Raw genomic sequence first — 26,037 nt, 5'->3', positions numbered from 1 at the left:
TTCTTTCGTGCTCCACAGAAAAAATGAAAAATGAAAATTGAATTTTTTGGGTGACTATCACTTTGAGCTTTAATGATTGCTCTGTGTGGACTGAGGCTCCATATATTGATCATTAGAATAAGTCTTTTCTTACGAATGAGAAAGAAAATTCCATGATGTGTGTTTTTCCAAGTTTGATTTCAACAGAATTTCACTGACTTTGAGTAACTGGTCCTGGAATTGCCTCAGAAGTCTTGGCATGTGAATACCTGTGGATAGGCCTTTGTGGGGTTAGTGTCTTGAGCAAACTAAGTCTCCTTATCCCTACAGCAGATATCAGTCTGAGAGGTGTCTCCCCTTCCTGTGAGATCTGGGTTCATGAGCTAGCGGCCTGTGGGTATTAGGAACTCAGTGGTTCAAATCCACCCATTATCTGTGATTAGTCAGGGTGATGCTGTGGGAAGATTAGTGGATGCTGAGCAGGAGAGCTTGAAGTGGACATCAAGGAATCAGCTCATACTAATTTATATACTGATGCGTAACACATATCTGTTCATTAGTTCTTGTGTGTGCAAATCTGTTAAGCTAATATACTTAGAGGACAAACTGGATATGCAATTATGCATCTAGTTTCCCATACATCAGTCAAATATATGTTAAACTCTTTCTAAAGTAACACCACTCTTAAGAAAATAAAGGTTCTTTATTGTCATTGATGGTAACATAGAGAACCTTTCAGATGCATGGAATCTTTCCATTTCACAAAATGTTCTTTATTGTGAAAAAGATTCTTTAGATGACATTTTTTTTCTTCTATTAGAACTTTTCACAGAAAGGTTCCAAAAATGGCTGTTCAGTGTCATTGCTGTGAAAACCTCCTTTTGGATGTTTATTTTAAGAGTGTGGTGGAGTTTTAGGTGTGGTAACGGTGAGATTGAAGTGGAAGTTCACTTGAAAGGTTGCAATCACGCTGTCTGGCTCATTACTCTGTCACTGTGATAATGCTGGCCTGTCGTGTTCACAAACATTCTGCAAATCTGGGTCAGACTTTTGAAACAGACAGACTAATTGCAAAGTAAACAGCTCACCCACTCTGATATCATTATTTTCATCTGAATCAAAATGATTTTGAAATGGTGATCTGTGAGTGAGCCGCTTTTAGGGCACTCAGCTCTGTTAAATTAAACTGGCACCTCTGTACCCATGACCATCATGACACCTGTAGTGTTTACAGAGTTATTGAGTGATGGTCCAAAAAGAAAGTGTCTATTAAAAATGATAAATGGATTTGTTGGAATAGTTTGTTATGGTATTTATTGGTCCATCTAGTTATTTTAGAATCAATATGAACATGTTTAAAACACATAATCTAGCCATCCATCCATCTGTGTTTTGCAAAGTTTGCTGCTTCAGTATTTGTAGTTTATTTTTCCATGTTTAATGCTATACTGAAAAACAATATCACTCTTGCTTTGTGACATGGTGCTTCATCATGCTGGATGATGCATGGATCATTACCATACTGCTCATGGATCGTTGGACATTTTGATACCATTCATTATTCATGGCAGTGTTTTTGGGCAGAATTATGAGAGAACCTACTCCCTCGGTTGAAAAGCAACCCCACACATGGATGGTCTCAGGATGCTTAACTGCTGGCACATCACAGGACTCATGGTAGCGTTCACCTTTTCTTCTCTGCACAATCAATTTTCCAGATGTCTTCTACTGTCCAATCCTTGTACGTCCTGCAGAATTTCAGTCTGTCCTTGATGTTTTTCTTGGAGAGAAGTGGCTTCTTTGCTGCCCTTCTTGACACCAGGCCATTGTCCAAAAGTCTTGTCCTCACTGTGCTTCCATTACCTGAGCAAGCTCTGCACTGCTGGAGACATGATTCTGTAGCTGACTACTCAGGAGGAGATGGTCCTGGCACTTGGCGGACACTTTGGGATGTCCTGAAGACTTCATCACTGCAGTCGATTCTCTCTCCTTGAAGTTCTTGATGATCCGGTAAATGGTTCTTTCAGGTGTAATATTGTTTGTAGCAATTTCCTTGCATTTGAGGCCATTTTGATGCAAAACAATGATGGCTGCATGTGTTTCTATGAAGGTAACCATTGCTAACAAGAACACAGTGACTGGAGGTTGCTGTGATTTTGCCAAGTAAGATATGTTCCTGGATCATCATCTTTTGATGATCATGGATCAACATTATTGTCCAAAAATAAACAGACTTAGCCCAATCCTTACACCTAAACCTAACTTTACCCATAATTTATTCCAATCAGTCAAAATCAAAATCAGTGAGAAATGATAGCAGATTAACAGGAGTGTAGAGGCACCTAACCCTGATTGTAAGCCTAAAACAGATTTCCTTATCTCAATTCTGATTGGTTGATTGTAATGTTTTTCCAGGATCAACAAGGATGTCACTGCCATCACTGGATGTCAATTTATGTCACTGCCAAAACTTTTGGCTGTCTGTCTGTCAGTCAAGAAAGAAAGAAAGATAGATAGATGGATGGATGGATGGGACCGCCACTGTTTGACTGCCCACCAAGTTATTTTGGTTTATAGCTAGTGTCTGCCAAATGCATAAATGTAAATTATACTGTTTATACTAGGGAAAAATCATGCAGAGAGTTGGCATCTGTCTACATTTAGAATTTCTTTAGTCCTGTGAGAGGCGGCCGTTAAATTCAAATGTCTCTTAATGTTTTCTGTAAATCACTTTATAGTTGCTGCTGCAAACACGCCACAATGCATCTGGTAAGTGAGATGTGGATCAGGTGCATATGATGAGTTTAAGGGTGAATGTGCAGGTTATAATCCGGCCCTTAAAATCTAAAAGAAAGAAATAAGAATTCAGACTGTTTTAGGACCTAAATGGTTTTTTTACACTGTAATACCATTTTCTCAACAGTTAAGCCTTTGTAATTCTCATTATAATATTGCGACCAGACATTTCTTTTTTTTACGGTTGCGTATAATTTTAATTATTCTCATTATCATAAAAATACTCTTTAATGATTTAAAATTGCATTTAGCAGATTAGAGCTGAGTTGTACATATGACAAATTTGCTAATATATTAAAAATATACTTAAAGGGATAGATACTCCACCTCAAAATGAGAATATGTCATTAATCACTTACCCCCATGTCGTTTCAAACCTGTAAAAGCTTCATTCATCTTCGGAACACAATTTAAGATATTTTCGATGAAAACCAAAAGGCACCCACCTTCCGAATGAGAGAGGTAGGATACACAAGCACAAACCTCCATTTTACAAAAAATTTAGTGCACAAGCCTATATATGAACAAACAATGAATAATACATTTATTACTGTATTTATTCATCTTCGTTAATGTTAGTTAATGAATATACAGTTATTCATTGTTAGTTCATGGTAATTCACAGTGCACAACTTTTGATTTAAATAATGCATTAGTAAATGTTGAAATTAACATGAACTAAGACTTATAAATGCTGTAGAAGGATTGTTCTTGCTTAGTTCATGTTACGAAAGTAGTTAACTAACATTAACTAATGGAACCTTATTCTAAAGTGTGACCATATATATATATATATATATATATATATATATATATATATATATATATAGTTAGTTAGAACTGTGCAAAAGTCTTAGGTTACTAGAAGTTTCACCAACAAAAAATGGTTTAAAGTCAGTTATTTCTATCTTTTGCTGTAGTGTGTCGGTGGTAAACATCAGTTTACATTTCCGATTTTTTTTTTTTTTTTTTTTTGCAGTTAATTGTAATACTCTAGTGAGATGTTTGTTTGCACAAGAAGCCTGACAGGAGCCAGTGCTCCACACAGAGATCTGATCTCACCCATCATCCAGTCTGTCTGGAATAACATGAAGAATCAAAGAGATGCAACATGGCTCTGGCTAAGAAATTTACACATGCCTCTTCTTCTCTCTTAAAACATACAGGCCCATATCTTGTCTAGTTTGATCACAGTGTAACTTTATAACATTGTTTCAGACAACCTTAGACAGGTGTTTTCATCACGTGTTTTGCCTTTGCTCTTTTTGTGGCAAAACGGCACTGCACAAGCAATCTAACTACTTATTGTCTCTTCATTTCCCCAATATTGGATTACTGATCATACGGTAATAAGGGCATATCACAAAACTACATTGCTTTGCAGACTGGCTGTGACTCAGCAGAGCACAGGCATAGAAATGACCTAATCCTGACTGACCCATTTATTATTAATGCTAAATTAACTGTTTGTCAGTGACTATGGCACATTGTTGCTAGCAGGCTTAATTATGTAAGTGAAAAAGAGCTTCTTGTTTGCAAACATTCTCTGGTGCCAAGTCAATCAAGCTCATTCTAATAGAGTTATTGTCTTGCTTTGAAAGTGAATAATGAAAAAAATAAAATAAAATGTTTAGTCAGACATTTTGGTTCATTTAAAAGCATGTTTTCAAGTAGTTTACTTATTCTGTTTCAAAGTGAAATTGATTAACTCATTGTGTGTTTGTATAATTATAATGAATATTTTATTCCTTAGAATGTGTCCAGTAAAATATCTGAACATAAGTTAAAAACATTGACACACAAACAAAAAGCAAATACATCCGCAATTTCCTCTGTCCAGAATTATTTTACTCTGCGAAAGCAAAAGACAAGTTAAATATCACTGGTAACACCCATAGAGTGCTAATTAGTAGGGCTGCATGATATTGGGAAAAAATGACATTGCGATATTTTATTTTTCTGCGATATATATTGCGATATGAAATCTAATCAAATTTTTTCTTACAAACAAAAATGGGGTGAGCACACTTACATTCTCATTTTAAATGATTTAAACATCAGAGTATTATTTAAATTAGAGTAAATTAATTGTTTGTAAATTCAGGAAATGGTTTGAATCGTAACAAATTAACTAACATGAACTTACAACGAGCAATACTTTTGTTCCTATATTTATTAATCTTTGTTTATCTTAGTTTATAAAAACACAGCTGTTCAGTGTTTTTTCGTAATGTTACTTTACAGTGTATTAACTGTGTTAACAAATACTGTACAACTTTTGATTTCAACAATGAAAGCTATAGCCTAAATGTTGAAATTAACAATGTTGTAGAAGTGCAGTTTAGTAATAGTAAATGTTAAATATTTTAGTTAAATAGTTTAATAAATAGAACATTATTGTAAAGGGTTACAGATTTTTTTATATATACACCAATTCAGATGTCTTGTGAGTTCAGTGTTGGACAGGTCAGTTGTTTAAACCATTCATTAAATTGAATCGGTTCAAATGAATCATTAGTTCGCGAATCAGACGCGTTGTGTAACTCTCTCTCTCTACTTGTTCTTATATGCGCCCTGTTAAACTGACAGGACTTAAAAACACATGAAAATTATAAACTTTCACTCTCTGATGGTTAAACTGTGCAATTAATCCACGTATCACATTCGTCAATGGCCGGGGAGCAGCTGGCCCTTACGGTTAATGAATAATGGATCAACTACGTCAGCCTACATCGCACATCCTGCGATGTGACTATCGTGGATTTGCGATATCGATGCTTAAATGACACATCGTGCAGCCCTACTAATTAGTATTGCAAAAGTTGTACCAGAAGTATAAACTCAGCTTACCTTGAAATATCTGCTTCATTCAAATGGTTGTCAAACTGTAGAAACCCATTAATGTCCAGCTCTACAAAACAACACACACAGTAGGAATGAATGATTCATTGAATCAAGCTCTGTTTTAGCACCTTCAAGGCTAACAGAGGAACTAAACAAAAAGCAGAGACTCAAAGTACACAGTTCTAGTACTCATACTTATATTAAACATCTGTATAATATTTATATGTGAAAGAAATATACTTGCATGCCAATCATTTTCAACACAGATGTAGTACTCAACTCGATTAGCTATATTAATCGTTTAATGTAGTAACATGTTAACTTGGTTATCCATGTGCACATCGAAACAGAATTACTGTATGTAAAACAAGCGTTATCTTAAATCCTGTTGACATTCAGGAGATCAGGCACATTGACATGATAAATTTTCATTATTAACTTGATAACCTTTTCAATGGTTTGGGTTAAAGCTGAAAATTGATATAACACATATACGACAGTGAGGAAAATCTGAACTGCAGGGCCCAAACGTCCCAAGCTAGGTTGTTTAGAAAGCCTAAAGACTTTTTTCTCTTTTTTTTTTGTTTTTTTGCTGGGAAAATCAAAAGGATGTGACCTTTACACATGCTCCCGAGAACCTCTCTTCCAAATCGAATGCTCATACAATGTTCAGGTTAATGTTGAAATTGCACAATTGTGAGTGACACCATTGATTGATAATATAAATAATGTTTGGTCTTGATTAGTTCTGCTTGACTTTTTGCTTATTTAGAAATTCAGTGACAATACAAAAACTGACTCATTTAGTGACCTTGTTTGAACACACTCACACACAGAGATACATAACACACTGACTCTAGAACAAGTGCAAATTAATGCAACAGACCATTTTGAGACAGGCTCTTTAAAAATAACTACACATGGCATTATAAATGTGACTCAGATCATACCAGTTCCAAAGAAATTAGTGTGGGCACCATACACTAAACGACTGAGGATAACACAGACTTTAAAGCCGTTCTGAACACAACACACTCACTCAAACATGTTAGTTCACCCACATTTACATTTAGTCATTTTGGCTTTTATCCAAAGTGAGTTACAGTTGGATAAAGGATAAAGGTTTTTTTTTTTTTTTTATAGGATGAAGTCAAATAGTGTCACCCAAAAATGAAAAATCTGCCATTAATTAGTCATCCTCATGTCGTTCCAAACCTTCAAAAAAACAAAACAAAAAAACAACCTTCACTGCCATTATAAAGCTTAGAACAGTTAGGAAATCTTTTAATAGTACTCTGATTGTATGATATGTAAAGTCATAAACACCTAGGATGGCTTGAGGGTGAGGGTGGGAAAACTTTATTAGAATGCATCGCTTTATCTTAATTGATCTTTATCTTCAGAAATGACTTTTTTTTAATGAAAATCAAATTGTACGAACTTGAATGTGCCTTAGGTGATTGTGGCAAGGTCCTATAGAGTAGAGCCGTATACGAAATGCAAGCAAGAAGGTGAAATGCTCTCTCCTCCACCTGCAATACTATCATTAATCCACAGTCGAGGGTGAAATCCTGCCTGGAGGAGCAGAACAGACAGCACTGCTGACTGCTGAAGCTTCATTCTAGTGCATCTCTAATGTTTGGGCTCTAATGCCAGATGGCGGCGTGCCCCCTGCCAAGCACCGCCCGACCCCTGTGAGGCTTGTGCTCGGTGATCAAAGCTCCGCTGAGCTCTGCCCGGAGGAGACGCAGTCCAAATGCATCATTGTTGAGGAAAGCTGGACTGAAACCTTCCCAGAGAAGAAAGGTTGTTAAAAGCTGCGTTTTCATCTAACATCACGCTCAGACTCAACAGAGCAGCTGTGGCAGATGAAATGGCGTTCTTCGTCATTTATCGCAAACATATTGCGAGGCCCGAGGTCGAAACACAGGAGAACTCAGATTAACGATTGCCAACAATTTGTCAGCGGTGACGTATTACACTGCCTAGAAACAAATCTAGCATCGATTGAAGGAAATTTGCTGCAAAGTATAAGGAAGGACGTTTGTGAATTGTGCAGGAGGTACTATGTTTTCTGTGAAGATGTTAAAGGCTTGTTTGATGTTTATACGCTGCTGCTTAAATGATGTCTTTAGGAAACAGCCCACACATTTATGTGCACTTTACTAATCAAACGTGTACACACCACACACGCAGGCTCTTTATTCTGAGGTTAAACTAGCATCAGCACTCCTATATGTTTGATCAAATACTAGGCTGGAGGTCTCCGGTCATATTGTGACTGAGAGCTACCTGAAGAGAGCTGCTGTTTCCATGCTGTTTCCATGCTGTTTCCATTAAGGCAATAAAATTCTACTGATAAGTAGATTTCTAACAATCATTATATTATCTTTTTATCATAATAATACAGTTGACTGATGGTTTCTCACAAGTATTATTTTTCCCATTCATTTACCAAATAGGGATAAAAAAAAAAAGATTTATGAGCCATGAACCAAACCAGTCAGCTACAAAGTGAATTAAAGCAGTACAAACTTGATTTGAATAACTTAACGACAAAGACTTTGTAATTAATGGCTTTAGGGAGGGAAAGAATCATGGGTATTGTGTTTTTTAACCAGAATTTCTGCTGTTATTTGTATTTTGGAAAAGCTTGATGCCTATACTTGATTGATTAACAATCTCAAGCTCAGAGTAGGTCTGTCTTATATGCTTCTAAGTTCCACTATGAAGAAAATGAATGGAATTTTACTTTCAGAACCAGACAGCTGCACTCCACACATTAGTTTTATACCACATCTTGTTCTTGATTCTAACCGGTTGATCGGTTTCTCACAACATTATACAGGATTTTTAATTCCACAAGATTGTTCTTAATATTAATTGTTTGACAAACATTTCAAGGTATGATAAAATAAAAAGAACATTTGTACCCGTGGGCTCCATGTTGGAGACTGGTGTTGTATGCATGCTCTCTGACATACGCAGATATCTTACCAAACTGACTAGAATTGGAAATCATTCAATGGTCTCCTATTTTCATGTCAAAGTCTCCACTGCAACACTTGCAAACAAATGTACATCTGCTGACAAACATAAACTGTACTGCATGTAAATTCAATTATAATTGCGAGTCAATTATAAGGGCCAAAATAATTCATAGTTGGTGGCCAGTTTTGCTTGGATTTGATTATATCTCTTTCATTTTTCTCTGATGTCACTTACAGCCAATAAGCAATAAGTATATTCATTGCCTCACTGTTTCAAGGCCTACATGTAACCATTGTTGTGATAAAGTCTTCAGTTCAGTAATACTGAGGCAGGAAATAGATTTTTTTTGTGAAGTGTAATGAAGTTGGATCTGTGCCAGTGCAGTTATAGCACTTCCTTCTAACTACTACTGCAATACGGTGTGCAACGTCCAGACAACCCTAAAAAAAAACACATCTGAAACTTTAAAGGGATAGTTCACACAATAATCAAAATTATGTCATTAATAACTCACCTTCATGTCGTTCCAAACCCGTGAGACATCCGTTCATCTTCAGAGCACAGTTTAAGATATTTTAGATTTAGTCCGAGAGCTCTCAGTCCCTCCAGTGAAGCTGTGTGTACATTATATTGTCCATGTCCAGAAAGGTAAGAAAAACATCTTCAAAGTAGTCCATGTGACATCTGAGGGTCCGTTAGAATTTTTTGAAGCATCGAAAATACATTTTGGTCTAAAAATAGCAAAAACGACTACTTTATTCATCATTGTCTTCTCTTCCGTGTCTGTTGTGAGAGAGTTCAAAACAAAGCAGTTTGTGATATCCGGTTCGCGAACGAATCATTCGATGTAACCGGATCTTCTGGAACAAGTTCACCAAATCGAACTGAATCATTTAAAGCTGTCCCCGTCTCTTTTTTTTCACATTTGATAAAGATATTTAAGTACTTTTTCATTTTTTTCTTGTTGTTAAAATTCAAAATAGTTTTTAAATATTATTGGATGTTACTGTTCCCACCAGGCGTTGCACAAGTTAAGGTTAGGGCTAGCCCTCCCGGAACTCATTGAGATTGCATTGCAGTGCCTACAGCTCGAAAAAAATGATCTTTGAATGGAAGTCTATGAGAGCACTCGGGGCGATCCTAAGTCTGACAGAAATCACCCAAAAAGGGGCGATACTACACAAAACGCAACTCGATGCTGATTGTACTGTTTAGAGGCAGAACAAACAGTCTAGAATTGTGAAAGCTAGCATAACACTGTGGTTGAATGTAAAATAAAACAAATCCCTCTCTTTCACACTTTGGTGGTGCATCGCCCAATCGCCCTAATGGAGAAACCGCCACTGCCTAGTTCAATAAACTTGAGAACACTTTTAGTAGCACAGAATGAATGGTTTGATGACAGTAGATGTTTTTTTTACAGCTTCACGTATATGTGTATTTTATTATAACCTCCCTTGAGAGACCATTAGACAGACGGCAGCAGAACATTACCTCTGAGAGTATTAAAGTACACACATGATCAAATCCTCATAGTACTATAACAGAAGATATGCCTCTCCAGTACTATTTTACAAGCACAAATACGCACAAGTAAAATAAACCAAATGTGTAAATAATGTTATCAGCATCTGTGATAATAAAGTATCATTCTTAATTCCAGCCAGGCTGCCAAATATTGATTTTGCATTGTTGAGGATAAAAATATGAGAGGATCTGGATTAGATGTGAAGGGATGTCATGGGTTTATATTCTTATATGTGAAGCATGTCCAATCGTGTGATGGAGACATTTATTTGAGGATTACACACATAAACATGATTGGGGACAAGCTGTTCTCTGGAGCGGGTATTCAAAGCTCCAGGTATTTCAATTTGTCCCTAAGCCTTAATTCTGGATCAGACTCCTGTTCAAATCCTGTAGTATTATATATGAGAGGGAGAAGAAGTGAAAGAGAGAGAGAGAGAGAGAGAGTGGCAGAGAAGGTAATTGTAGTCTCAGATCAGTTAGAGGAAGCTTGAAGACTGTTTTCCTTTATCCTATGCTTATGCTGATTAACACTCATGAAAGGTTTAAAATTACTCTTTATAATTGCAATCATCTTGTGCTAAAATTGCATGATTGATGCCTTGTTTGCTCTATTGCAATATTTTTAGGTATTATAGAAAGTTATTGCTTTGGCATTATTCTTAGCCTGGATTCAGATGAAAAAAAAAAATAGATATATTTTTTTGTTATTTGATCATGTACTAAAATGTAAAGCTAGATTAATCGATTAAACAGCGTGCTTGACCACAATGATACTCAGCTGATCTGCAAATTTGTTGGTAGAGAACTGTTACTTGATTAACCGTCATAATAATCAGTAGATTGTCTACATTGGCTAAGGTTTCTTGATTCCAAGAGTTTTACATTAACACGTCACTAAGATAATGATGTGATACTTCAACCGGAAAAACATAGAACACACAAATATTAGCTCAACAAAGCTGTTAGTAAATAGACTGACCTATTGTTTGTCCCCACTGACCTGCGTAAGACCTATAGAGGAATCCTGTTGAGATGGCTGGCTGGCTGCTTGTTTGAATGCTAATTGTCAAAATAATTGCAGGTTACTTGATTAGCAAGATTACTCAATCAGTTATTAAAATAATCATCAGTTTAATCAGTTATGAAGATGCACTATTAACCAGTAAAATAGTCATCAATTTACACAAAAAGTAACTCGATTAATCACCAGACCTTATCGGCAGATTACTACATCATTAATTAATCATCGAAATACTTTTTTGATTAATCAATTGTCACAGGTTACTTGAATAACAACCACACAAGCCATCAGATCACTTGCTTTCTAAACTGTACAATGTGGATTACTCAATTAACCCTTTCACTCATAAATTTAAAATATTCTAGCCAAGTTTTTTTGAGGCAACAGTTATTTTAGAACATATTGCCGCAATATTTTATTGGCTAAGTGTCATGCTTTTCACGTGACACAACGCTGCCATAGTAGTGCTGTATAATTGGACACGAACAGCCTCTGCAGTCATATTTACAACTGGGAAACAAGAGATAAATTTGAGTTTCTCAAAAGTGTTTGAGTTTTGAGTTTCTTTTGAAGAGAGAAACATAGCTGTATCACTGATTAATTTTACTAATTTTTCCCACAACGTTTTCATTGCCTTTTCTCATTGTTACAGTCATGTATATTTCAATAAGTAAATAATCATTTGTTGCAAACTTTATGCAGCATATTTGACCAAAATATCAGCATCGTCAGCTAGCTGAATATTTATATGTTTATATGATGAATGAGATGCTACATTTTATTTAAAATAATAATATCTTATTCATTTTGGCTTTAAAAATTTTTTCCCAATAAATGGGCAAGAATGTACTGATCAATGGGCCGTTCTCCATGATTCCTGTTCTTTCCGACGACAATGCACTTGAACGTGACAAATTCGTAATAACACCTTGAGAAGTGGGAAGTAGGAAATTTCCGATAGCACATGAAGGCAGCATTATTGCTGTTTCCATAGACATCCATGTGTATTTTACAAACTATAAATGTAGTTTTTGATAGCACTTATGTGTATTTAAATGTCTGAAACCTAAAATAAACATCTTCTGGTTGAATACCACAATAGTTATAGATGTATAAGGTGCATTCACACCATGTCATAATTACTCTGATTGCGAACTTTTGAAGGTTTTTCTTAGAACTCATAATTACAACTTGTAAACTAGGAATTTTCTGAGAGCTCTGACTGCAGATTCATTTAGGTGCTGATAGTGTTGCCATAGAAACGCAGTATTCCAAGTCGTGTGACCAGCTTCGAGTAGAATGTCATTTTGAAATTATGCTAATTACTACATGCATTTGACAGCATATGACAAGCGCTGAGCATGTCGGGCTCTGGCCCAGCATCAGCCAAAGCATGAAAGTAGATTTGAATTTAGCGGCTTATCACGTGATGCTCTCAGTGCTGGGTTTACTTACAAAATCTGTTACTGATTCCAAATTACACTACAAAAACTGTAGTTAGTAACATAATCCTTTACATTAAACATTTTAGATAATATAATCAGATTACTTTTTGACTACTTTTAGTTTATTTTTATTTTTTCACATTGATTTAAAATTTTGATATAAAACTACAAAGAAGTAGAAAATATATTCCATTCATTGTTATCAACAACATGAAATGCATTAAATATTGCATTACGATGGTAGGTTTCCCAAACTGGGGTTCATGAATGAACTACAGGGGGTATTTAAAAAAAACAACAATGGTCAAAATAAAAGATTAAAAAGAGAAATGAGAAGAATCGATTTATTATGAATTATTTATTGCTATTGTGTAAATCTTAAAAAAAAAAAAATTTTTTTATGTATTTTAAAATATAATATAATCTAATTACAAGTATTAATTTGAGTTTAAGTTTTTAAGTTTCTATGCATCAGGGACCAGTGTAGAGCAATTGCTGCGGGACGATTGTGTGTCAAAGGGTTAATGATCAAAGTTTTGGGCCAGTTGGTATTGGGCCAAAATATACAACATACTTGCTTAACAGACTGCGTGTTGTGCATTTTATCATCAAAAGAATCATCAGATTATCCAATTAGGAGCTCTACTCTGAACAAAGATCTGTGGTTTGCCATAAGATGAGCATCACGTCTGGTGCTCTTGGATTCTCAGAGGGTCCGTTTGATTCCTGCTCTAATGAAACAGGGATTTGCGAGTGTTTGCTAACAATAGAGCAGGAGAGTGGAGTATCAGAAGGAGGGAAGGATTTCTGAACTGTAGAAGCTCTTCTCAACCATCACTGATGGCCAGACACAGAGCTGCAATCCCGACTGATGTGATTTCATTCCCCAAATGCACACTATTTAATTTCAGCGATGATATTTACCAATACAGTGCTAATCTTCTGTTTGCTTGGGCCGAATTTGATTTGGAGACTCAAAAACAGGCTATTACAACAAAACTAATACTTATTGTGTAGTTGGTGTTGTTACATTGTGTGGGAGTAAAATATTTATACTCTCATATCTCAGTCCTCTGTTTTCAGCTACTGCTCAGACTTTATTTTGTACTTGAATCTGCTCAGGTTCAGAGAAGGTTAGATAATCTGTTCTTACGGAGGCATATTTTTGGCTGCTGTTGGTTCATCTTAGGCTTTGTCTTTTAAATCATGCTAGAACACACAGTGATGGAAGACTGCAGGACCAAAACAAGATGTAGGTACTCTTGTCTGCCCTGTTTGATAGAAAGGAGAAGCGTATCTGGCTGATGGTGGGCAGGCCTCGGGTGATTACAGCGTCCAGATTGAGCTGCTCAAGCAGAACTCTATTTCTTATCTGGCAGTGAAGCTCAAAGGTCTGAAGCACATACAAACTATCTTGTTATTGGGTTATGAGGTGCAGTACTGCTATATTTCTGATCTGATCCTAAACATACTGAGCTGCCAGTCTGTCTATGGCCTACATAGGTAGGTTTCTTCAGTATCTTAACCAAAAATGGGGCTGGTTTGAAACAACTTCCTATATCAGACAAACCACAGCTCATGACCTCAGGACCTTTATTCCATATTAAATGAATAGTTTACAAAAAATACAAATTCTGTCATAATTTACTCACCCTTAAGTTGTTCCAAATCTGAGTTTCTTTCTTCAGTTAGATATTTTGAAGAATGTGGATAACCAAACAGTTACTGGTAGCCATTGACCTTCATAGTATGGAAAAGAAAAAGAAGTCAATCAACTGTAAATTGTATCTTCTTTTGTGTTGAACAGAAAAAAAAAGATATTTATACAGGTTTAGAGGATCATGAGTCCCTTTAAATTGTCCCTTTGAAATTTGAAAACAAGGCTGTAAGCGGGAAAACTTTAGAAATGTAATATTTAATTAATATATAAATTAATATGCTGTATAATCAAACACTTAACTTGTTTGTCCCCAATACTTTTTTTAAGTATAGTACACTGGATAAGAACAATAAGAAATAATTATAAAAAATACACAAGTATTGACTTAAGTAAAATCTACTTAATTTAAAAGTTAAGTAAAATTAGCAAAGAAAATAAATACATTTAACATTAACATAACAATCTGTGGATAGTGTTTGAGTAATGGGTCATTTAGAAAATTAACTCCATATGTCACAAAATAGCAAATTACTAAAACTAACAACAAAAGCAACCATAAAACTGTAAATCGAACTCAAAAACAGTGAAAATTTTAACCTTAGTAATTACTCATGCCCCACTGCATGATGGGAAGAATCTGGATCATAACTTTGATATTTACTAAAAGAATCCTTGTAAACATAACAAACAATTCCAAGTAAAATGTACTTATAAGTTCAAACTTTAATTTCTACAAGCTTAAATTGAGTACTAACATACAATTTACTTGCCTGAACTAAATTTTTTGATGTAGAAATTAAATTTGTTTCTCTGTAGTAATTACTTCAACACAAAATCATTTTAATCAGTGTACCAATAAATATTCAATAAGGAATATCTTTGTTTTCATATCTTTTTGTTTTCATTTCAAATAAAATATGGCATCTATACTGACTTAATTCTATCGATTCCTTTAGTCGTACATTAGCATATTGCTAAACTAATCACACAATACTCAAAAAGAGGAAAAACACACTAACTGGTAAAAATAGTATGTAATTCATTAGAGTACTGAATAAGTACTGAATTAAATCCTGTCCTCTCAAGCTCATAGTAGTGCACACTGAGATTGTCTTATCTGTGAAGGATAGGATGTGATGCATAAGTCTCTGTGTCTGCAGTGAGCTTTTAATGCCTTACAATGCTGCTTATGTGATAAAACAATGCTTTTGAGATCCTCCATGCACATATTCTGTTAAACATTCGACAGAATTGTAGCTCTGCACTGCCTTGGGTGATTTAGGATAATGCCTTAATGGAAAGTACCTGTCAGATGAATATGTCTTTTTAGATTGGACACCATCAGGTCTGAAACCTGCTTATGATGCTGAAATCATCTTATTTTATTTTTAGTAGCACATGTTCATCCTATAACCTGAAGCAAATTAAAAAATATGCAGCAGTGACTGTGGATTTGATGTGTTATATACATTAAAGCAATTTTAGTTAGTTAATGTAATTAGTTTAATTAGTAATTAGTTCAATGATGATTCAGTTCAGTTTGATAGCAATATCAATAGCCCTATTCGCACTCGATTAGTATTATCTGGGGTGTTATCTGCTTTGACTGTTCGTTTTCATGACAACTGCATTTTGGTGACAAAAAAAAAAGGGTTTCAAAGTGCAAGTTTTTGAAAACGCCACTGTTATCATTTTTGTGGAAACACCCAATACGGGAACAGTGACATCATTAATGTGTGTAGTATGTGTTAAGTATGTAGACATGTGCAGTATGTGTCGATTTTAAAAGCGAGTGCGAACAAACATACAAAACAATGACGGAGTATATGGAACTGTTGTTGCTGCTCAAGAGTTTAGTTTCTTCAGCAAAGTGTGGATTTACTTCACCAGTGGCCCTGTCCCAAATGGCACTTTCATGATGTAATGCCACTTTGACTGCTGTGGAGCTCGCCCCAGTGCAGGCTCATCAGAAGTGCGTATCGAGGGTGCATAAAGGGGGCGCTTGTGAGCACCATTGGTGAATCCTAAAATGACAAACGGGACACCCTATGGTCTCATAGTCCGTGAAAACGCAAGTGCACATTAAGAGTTCCATTTAGGACAGGGACAATATTACAACCAACAGCGGAGAAGTATCATATACAACATGTATTCATCACTTCCCTACAGGAACTGTTTACTAACAAGGTGACAGTGCCAACTACTGGCCTGGCATACATAATACAGCATTTTTGGCTGTTTTTGTTTTGAAAACGTTATCATGTATACATTAAAATTTAACTGAAAAACGTTTCAGTTTTTGACTACATCGCTGCGTGTAAACATAGCCTGAGATCACAGACAACCTTCACAATTATTACAAATGACTGAAGGTGACCCAGGAAATGCAAATCCTGTGTGAATAGGGCTAATGTTGCAAAGTTCATTAGTGAAATGAATTTAATTCAGCTGAAAGCAGCTTTACAGAAGACAACAGTGTCTTTATTTAGCTCAGTTTAGTTTAATGTTGATTTAATTCAGTAGCAGCATTGTACAGTTGCAATCAAAATTATTCAACCCCCTTGACTTGCAAGACAATTTGCTGTGGAGGATAACATTTTATGAAATCAATTTAACAAAGGCATTAGTAAAGTATTAGAGAAAGTTTGTTAATACACTTTTGAGTGATTCTGAGAATGGAACATTGATGAATCATGATACAATTCAAATGGGCTCTAAACATTCATGTTCAAAATTATTCAACCCCCTTTGTGCAGAATCTTTTATTCTTTAAAATCACCAATAAACTCTGTCTGTAAGTGTTTAGAAGCTTCTGTCACCTCTCTACTACAGTCTTGGCCCATTCCACACCTGAAAAAGCTTTCAGATCACTGATAATCTTTGGTTTTCACATTGCCACTGCTTTCTTCAAATTCAACCAGATATTTGAAATGAGAATTAAGCCTGGAGACTGAACAGGTCACTCAAGTACATTCTGTGACTGATCCCTGAACCAAGCAGTAGTAGATTTGGATGTGTACTTTGGGATGACTGTCCTGCAGGAAAGTCCACTGATCATCAGCTTCAGTTTTTGCACCAAAGGCATCACAAATCTTGTCAAAATGGCCTGACACTTTAAAGAACCCATGATGTCCTTTATACAGTCATGATTTCCACTTCTTTCTACAGTAAAGAAACCCCATAACAGGACTGATCCACCTCCAAGTTTGAGGATGGAGATGGTGTTCTTCTGCTTATGAGCTTTGCCATTTTTTGCAGCATACATAACGCTGATCCATGGGTCCAAAAAGTTCCAGTTTGGTCACATCACTCCATCTAACATTCCTCCGGAGCTCCACAAGTCTACACAAATGAATTTCATCAAGTTAAAGTTGTCCTTTGTTCTTCTTGATCAAGAGTGGTATTCATTGAGATGTCTCAACATGAAGGCCATACTTGTCTTGTGTTCTTCTTACACACTGCTTTGAAATTGTTTTCCTCCTTTCATCGGGTCACCTTGCAAATCTTTGGCTTAACATTGCAGGTTTTTCTCAGTTGCTCTGATTAAACATTTTATGATATTGTGCTTTTTCTTCCACACCCTACACCAAGGTTTTCTGGTAAAACACACTTTAAGCTAAGAAATAAGGCTGAGAGCTGTGTCTACAGGAACTTTAAATGTCTTGGAAATCTTCATATAGCCTAAGCCTTTCTAAAGTACTACGATATTTATTCTCTTTAACTTTTGTGAGATCTCTGTTGACATTTTTGCTACTCAACTTCAACACATGCATGAGCTAACTGTATGTGTAACGGCTCAAGCTAATTCTGTTTTTAATAGAGTTTCTAAAAGCTTAATTGTGTTTTGAGACTGTTTTATTCCCCACCATGCAAATAAGTGATTTAAAAACAGCAATGTTGAATAGGGGTTGAATAATTATGACATAACAGTATTATTAAAAAATCTTATAACTCAAAAGTATTACATTATATATTGACAATATTACTTTTAATATGCCAGTGAACTGTTATAGATACAATTTTTATTTTATCCTGGATCTTCAGAAAAGCTTGTATTTGTAAAGTACTGCAGTCTCTAGGGGGTTGAGTAATTTTGATTGCAACTGTATGTGTGGTGATGTTTTTTGAGCACTCACATTTTTTTAATAAAAACTGTCATATTACATATTCATAAATTTAACAGCTGCGCCTGTAGTCATAGAAAAAGGGGGGCAAATGCACTCATCTGACCTAACTGACCTTTTGTGAAACTTCGTCTTTTTGTGCACGGTGTGATTTTTTTTTTTAGTAAAATATGCTCGTAATTTGGACAAAATTAATTGGAATTTTTTTTTTTACTTGAGCTGCACTAAATCAAGACAATTTTAAGCAATTTCATCCAATGTTTTTCTTTAAATAAATTGAAGCGTTGCTAATTCAGTGTAAAAATCTGTTCACACACAGACTTGCATTAAAAATGAAAGACGGCAGCTGTTGCTAAGGTAGGATTGGTCAGCAGCGTTTCTAAAGTGTAAAGGGTCTACGTGAATACAGTCTGCTCAATAAATGCGTGTTTACTGTTGTGAAGGAAAGAGAGAGCTGCTGATGTAATGTTCCTGTTAGAAACATGTACTCGGATGAGTCAGATGCACAGCTTGAGGATTCGGGGAGCGCTGCGGGTGCATTCCATGTGATTAGACGTGTCCCTGTTGGCTGGTTACTGGCCCACACCACGCATCGCCTTTAACAGAGTCCAAGGACAATAGGAAGCCTCACAGAGCTGTGAGGAAAGAAAATGATGCAGCATTGCCGCAGTGGACTCTTCAGGTTTTTCGACAGGTCTTGTGGAGTTGTGTTAGGCTGTTGTGATTGCCGCCCACTGAAGGTCTGCGAGTGTTTGTGAGAACTCAGCAGGTGGAGAGCAGAGCCTCTGCATATAATATCTGCAGCTCCAGACTGTCGTCCGCGCTCTGTTGCTTACAGCTCCATCTGCTCAAATCAGCACAAGCAAAGTCAGCACTGAATGAAAACTCACACATATTGATCTTATTATCAAACATGCTTTTGTTTAATTTTGTAGCGATATTTTTTATCCAAAATGTCACAATTTGATCTTCCAGTGAAATGAGTCTTCTCTGTAGTTACGTAGGTTGCATTTCTCTAATCATTTAGTCTTTCTTACAGATCTGGATCCATCCAGTCAAAAACCGATAGATATAACCATTGGTACACACTGCCAACTTTCAGAAGAGATAACCACATCTAAATACCGGATTGAATCCTCTAAATTAAGGTTTTATGTTTTATAGAACAGAAGTCACTCGTGAAATTGCTGACTGACGCAGTTTTTCGTGATTTGTATCAGCTGTTTTTTTTACCAAAAGTAATATTACCAAAGACCAAAGTCTCAGTGATTTTAGCTAAACTACTGTTGACAGAGGCATCATGTTTTGTGTATGTTTGGAAGACTACTTCAACAGCGATGTTAAAGGGTTGCCTCGTCAGTTATTATAAGCGATGCTTATTAAACATCTTTGGACTTGTTGTTTGGTCTTGGCTCATTAAGCAATCAGTTATTTTGGAGTTAAATAATAGGAAGGGGCATGTCGCAATATTTTTGTGTTTCCAAGATAATGCACTTGGATTTTACTTTGTTATTGGCTCGTCTTTATTTGCTGTTTTTTTTTTATATTGCATATATAACAAGATCTGGCAACACTGATGAGTCAAAACGTACCTTGTTCACTCTTGCACCACACATACAGAAAAGACACTTGTTTTTTGCTGAGAGAATGTGCCAACATCGACCTCTGTCTTTCTTTCTCTGTGTGCAGTGAAGAACACATGCGCTCCCTCAGAGTTTGCGTGTGCGAACGGTCAGTGTGTTCCTGGGCGCTGGCGGTGTGACGGAGAACCCGAGTGTCCGGACGGATCGGATGAGGCTGACGCCACCTGCAGTAAGTCACGTGTCATAAATCTATTAACGCTTATGTTTAATTATCTATTTAAAGCGGTGGTTCTCAACCTTTTGGATTTCAATCCCCCTTTGTCCGGGACAATATGTGAAGGCCCTCAACTCAAAAATATATATATATTATTATCTATATCTATTTAGATCTATATTATATTTATTTAGTGTACCTGTAGCTCAAGTGGTAACGCATTGTGTTAGCAAGTGCAAGGTTGGGGGTTCGAATCCCAGCGAACACATGTTAGGAGAAAATTGTTAACCTTAATGCAATGTAAGTCGCTTTGGATAAAAGCGTCTGCTAAATGCATACATTTATTTAAAAAAAATTACATTTATAAATTTACATTTAAATTTATAATATTTGGCCCCTCTGGTAGATTGCTGAGGACCCACATTAAAAACTACTGATTTAAATATATTTTAAGTGCTATCAACTGCATCTGTAATATGGTTAAAACAGAAAAAGAAAAGCATTTTGGCTCCATCCTCAGTTTGTAAAAGCATGCATAATAATGTTTACAGTACTGCACTAATGGAAGTCAATAGGGCAAGTGTATCCTACAGAAATAGTCCCAGCATTAAAATAATCTTTTAGACAACTGTCAACAGCTCCAATGACATATTTTGAACAAAAGATTTAACATAAGTGCTGTGATATAAATACAAGCTTCAGATTTCAGTTGTCTAAACCTCTGGAATGCCTTATTCATTATAAATCATCCATAATGCATCACTGCCAAATGTGGGACAAGTCAATTTTTTTCCTTTGATAATCCAAGGGACTGAACTTGTGTTGAACCCAGAAGATTCCTTTAGGCTGCTAATACTGAACACGCTGCTGTAAACCACACCTGAAGGGAGTTACTGATTGGCCTCCCAGTGTGTGTGTTGTGCAGCAGCTTGATTGTGTTTGTCTGATATTTGGACTGATTTATGCTGGAAGGGCTGTTTCCTCTCTGAAGGAAAATCCAATGTGATCTTGTATCGTTTATGTAGGTAGCGTCAAGTAAACTCCATGGCTTTGCAACCCATATTCAAGGCTGAAAATCAGAGTGTGAATTTAGGAGCAGCAGTGAATTCATTCTTTTCAATGGTTTTTGTGCACTTGAAACGAGTTCTAGAACTGTTATTTCATTCAGGGGAAGTACATCAGGGAAGCTCATCTAGTATTTAATTACACTTTCACCTTCTGCCATTGCGTGTACACTTTTCTCATGAATGATTGAGTCACCATCCCCAACCAGTTCAGAAAATGTCTGTTCAGTGGGAAAACATGAGAGATATTAAAAGGGCTGTATATGCTAGAATCCCATTAATGATGAATGAATCCTCAGCTCAGTGCTGCCCTAACACACAACTTCATTACTGTACTGACTGATAAAACAGAAAAAACTGAATAACTTCACGTTTTTGTTTTAATGGGTCTACGGTTAACTTAAGCTTACGCTGTTTTTGAGAAAGGCAGCCCTGGTCCTTACAAAATACTGAAGCATAATCTTATTTTAAACACAATAGTTCAAACTCTAAATATGATTAGATCAGCCCAGAACCATTGTAAACGTACACCTGTGACCACACATCAGATGAATTATATATTAATATGCCAAGTCGCTGCATGACTTGGCAGCTGTAAACAGTCTAATGAATTAATGAACCAGTTAGAGGAACTAGATTCTTCACGCTGAACATCTGTGACACAATATCTAATTTAAGCCTGGAAAAAGTTTTAGCATTAAAAAAGAAGTACAGCCAAAAAAAAAAAAAAAAAAAAAAAAAATATATATATATATATATGTATATATATATATATATATAGTTAATAGAACAGTAAGACACCATGTCCAATAAATTTACATTAGTTATTATCATAAATAGTATTAAAAATGACAGTGCTGATGGTGGTAGTAGTATAAATAATAATGATAATGATAATGATAATAACAAATATGTAAATATATAAATGTAACTATTTGTTGCATTTATTCAATAATAAATGAATTATTAGTATGAATAATAATAGTAATTGTTTATTACATAATTATAATAATAACAAAAGCATTGATTTTATTATCTAACTTTTTATTGGATATGGTGTCCTACTGTCTATTAACTATTAGCTATTATCTTTGTTTTTAAATAATAATAGTATTATTGTTGTTGTTAGTACAGTTATATTAATAATAATAAATGGAACTATTTGTAAGATAATAAAATATAACAAAAATATTAGTATGAATAATAATATGAAGTATTTGTGTATTGTTATATACTTCTAATTAAAACATCAAAACAATGATTTATTATTATTATTATTATTATTATTATTATTATTATTATATAATTATTATACTGTTTATCAACACCCTAGCTATTTTTTATATTATTATTAAAATTATTTTTGTTGCTGTTGTTACTGTATGATAATAACAGTTTATTAGACATGGTGTTTATATGCCTTTTATCAATTTTATAAAGATAATACATGACTTCAGGCCATGTCTTACAGTGGTTGTACGTCATGCTTTGAATTATGCTTTTTGCCTTATTACTGTACGGCTTTCTGCTGCCTACGTAGCACTTAAGTTGTTTCAGTGTGTTCAGCCAAGTACATGGGTACATCAGTTCACTCAATAACCTTATTTCAGACATGTTTAGCCCGTCTCTTTTGACAAGTGAAAAAAAAGAGACTGATAAGATTGATTTAAACGTGTAAATATGTGTATTTTCTGAATGTCACAATAAAAGCATGGCTGTATTTCCGTGACTACAGTACGCCGGCATCTGTAGGTGAGGAGCACAGCTGTGCCTCATGAAACGTCATCTCAGATTGACTGCAGCTCAAACACGAGCCTCCCTGCGGTATTTCTGCTCTTTCCGCTCCATGTCTGCATTAACTTCAGCAGAACGAGACCATCACGTTAGTTCATGTGGATGCCAGTTATGTAGATAATGCATGTGCATATTATTGTGTTTGTTTCTTTCATCAGTAGGCTGCCATTCGTTTTGGGAAAGTAGTTTGCATGCTAATAGGATTTTATAATCTTCAAGAAGCATCTTCAACAGAAATGTCAAACAAAAGAGTCTCCTGATGCATTTTAGTAGGAGTAAATACTCGAGGGCCATTTCGACGGCAGTTCTTCTAATGAATTCACACAGTAATACAGAGGCTCTCTGGAAAACCATTAGCTGATGGGCAAGATAGAAGAAACAATTAGGGATGCTGTTTATTTGGAGAGTCTGTTCATTTGCATAAATGGTTGGTTTTACGTCTTTTTATCACGTATTTCGTGCATAAGTGAAGGATGTTTATGTGGTGTTATGTTTTAGGCAAATCAGGGTAAAATAATCATTTACTTGAGAGTTTTGTCCAGTGACTTAAGTTTGTCGTCATGACACACTAAAAGTCTGTTGTCTAAAATATTCACGTATGAATAAATAATTGCCTTTTTTGTTGTCATACTGATAATATTGATAAAATATTTGGATGTATTTATATATCTGGAAATGTCTCTCTGAAAATCCTGTTGATTTGTGCCTAGTTTGTAAAATGAAGTGAACAAAGGACCGAGTTCCTCTTACTGATGCAGTCTGGATCTTCATTAAAAATAAAGTTCATCCACTCTTTCTTAACACTGGGATCAGGAGGAAGGCAACACGAAGACTGTTTTTCCACAGCTTGGCGCTGCACAGCGTCTTGTTGTCTTCAGAACCATCTTTATGGTTTTGTTTCTGATGTTTTTATAGTACATTGACATCTTATATGTCACAAGTTCAAGGGATTTTTGATTTCTCAGTTCATGACCCCTTTAAATCTTCATCTTGTTTTTACTTATTTGTTCGTCGTGGTTCAAGGTGGCTTGCTAGGGATCTGTTTTCTTCATGGAAACTTTGGATTTATTCAGCTTATAGTTACTCAAAAAGTTTGGAGTAAGAAAGATAAAAAAAAAAATAATAATACAATTTTTTTTTAGCAAGGATGCATTTATTTGATCATACGTGTCATAGAATACATTTATAATGTATCAAAATATTTATTTTTCAAATAAATGCTGTTCTTCTTCTATTCGTCAAAGAATCCTGAAAGAAAAGGAGCATGGGTTTCACAAAAATGTTTTCAGCATCGATGTCATTATAAATAATTTAACACCAATAATTGATGGTAATTGAGCAGCAAAATGATGCTGAAAATTCAGCTAGAAATACACAACCTTTTTAAAATTATGAAATGGAAAACTGTTATTTTAAAAATAATAAAATTTCACAATATTACCATTTTTTCTTTTTTTTTTGTTAAATAAGTGCAGTCCTGGTGAATTAAATAGATTTTTTTTTTAAATATATATATTTTAAATTATTATTATTATTATTATTAGATTTTTTTAATCTATTTGACATGTTCTTGAATATAAGAACCTGTGCTGGGTGAATGTGTACTAGGGCAAGACAATTACCTTATAATAAAATGTATTCACTGGTCATGATTAATGATATTAATTTATTACCTTATCTTTATACACTAAATTTAATAATAATAAAAAAAGACTAGTTGGAAAACTAAGTATCTTGAAATTAAAATTAAATTAATTACTTTTTTTTTATCTGTCCACCTAGGTTAGATCACTGAATCTTATAATTATCTTCCATTATGATGGCTATAAAAGCTTCACACACATACACATAAACACAAAGGTACAGCAGGAACATTTTGCATAACACACACACACACACGCACACACACGCACACACACACACACACACACACACACACACACACACACACACACACACACACACACTTCTCTGTCTGTCCCACAGTTTTCATGCTGGAGTAACCTTGTGCTCTCACATTAGTGAGCACTACTGCAGGAGCACTGTTCTGGATGTCTTCTTTAATAATAAATGATGCTTCCATGTTCAGCACATTTTCCTATTGCAAGAAAAATGCACAAGAATTATAAGAGCCGATTTAACGGCTTTTAAAAGGAAGAACAGTCAAACCCTCTTTCATGGGAAAGCATTAGCGACTGAAAGCTGAGAATGTTTGTGATCTCTACAGTCAAAATACAGCACAACCAGGGTTTTACTGCCCCACTTTATGTAATTGACTGCCATATGCTGTCCAATATGTTTAGTAAATCACTGCTGGACTAGTACATCAAATCTTTTTCTTCAGTCTATCGTCTATCCAGCTGTAACCTTACCCAGTTAGAATCAAAGGATTATTATAGTTCCCTGATCTGTCTATGAAGGGAACTATAATGGCAGCTGAACTAAAGAGCTTAAATAATTAAATGTTTTATCTTTCTGTTTCTTTAATTTGGCCCACATCTAGAATTGACCTAGTTTGTTCCTCTATAACAATATGTAGTTAACAACACAGCTACTGTAACAAGATTTCAGCTATACTAACGCTCTGTAAATGTTTAGTTTTGTTCAAGTTAATTGTATTAAAGGATAGTTGACACAAAAACGAGAGATGCCATCATTTACCCACCCTCATTAATGTGCCCATTTATTTGATTTGAAATTAATTTAAAAAAGGCAACATTGTGGAATATTATGACAAATTAAAATAACTGTTTTCTATCTGAAAATATTTAGAAACGTTTTCTTTTCTGTTAGAAACTGGGATATATTTGTTTTCAGGATTCTTTGATCAAAAGAAAACGTTCTAGAGAACAGCATTCATTTGAAAAAATAAAAGGGAACATAAATGTCTTAGCTGCTATTTTTGATCAATTGAATTCACCCTTACTGAATAACAAATCTCAGTTTCTTAAAACAAAAATATTCTTACTCACCCCAATTATTTGCACCCCAC

The 26,037-nt window shown here is 35.2% G+C and overlaps 1 protein-coding gene across 2 annotated transcripts in view; it reads left to right on the top strand.

Moving 5' to 3' along the window:
- Positions 1 to 26,037, top strand: part of LOC127951692 (low-density lipoprotein receptor-related protein 8-like) — a 78,350-nt gene that overhangs the window by 5,766 nt on the left and 46,547 nt on the right. For both annotated transcript variants that reach the window (XM_052549718.1, XM_052549717.1), the window contains exon 3: positions 20,080 to 20,202. In XM_052549718.1, the coding sequence (XP_052405678.1) occupies positions 20,080 to 20,202 (123 nt within the window). The remainder of the gene's footprint in view (positions 1 to 20,079; positions 20,203 to 26,037) is intronic.

This window comes from Carassius gibelio, chromosome B2 (genome assembly GCF_023724105.1).
Source record: "Carassius gibelio isolate Cgi1373 ecotype wild population from Czech Republic chromosome B2, carGib1.2-hapl.c, whole genome shotgun sequence".
NCBI classification, from domain to species: domain Eukaryota; kingdom Metazoa; phylum Chordata; class Actinopteri; order Cypriniformes; family Cyprinidae; genus Carassius; species Carassius gibelio.
This window is presented reverse-complemented; position numbering and strand designations above follow the sequence as displayed.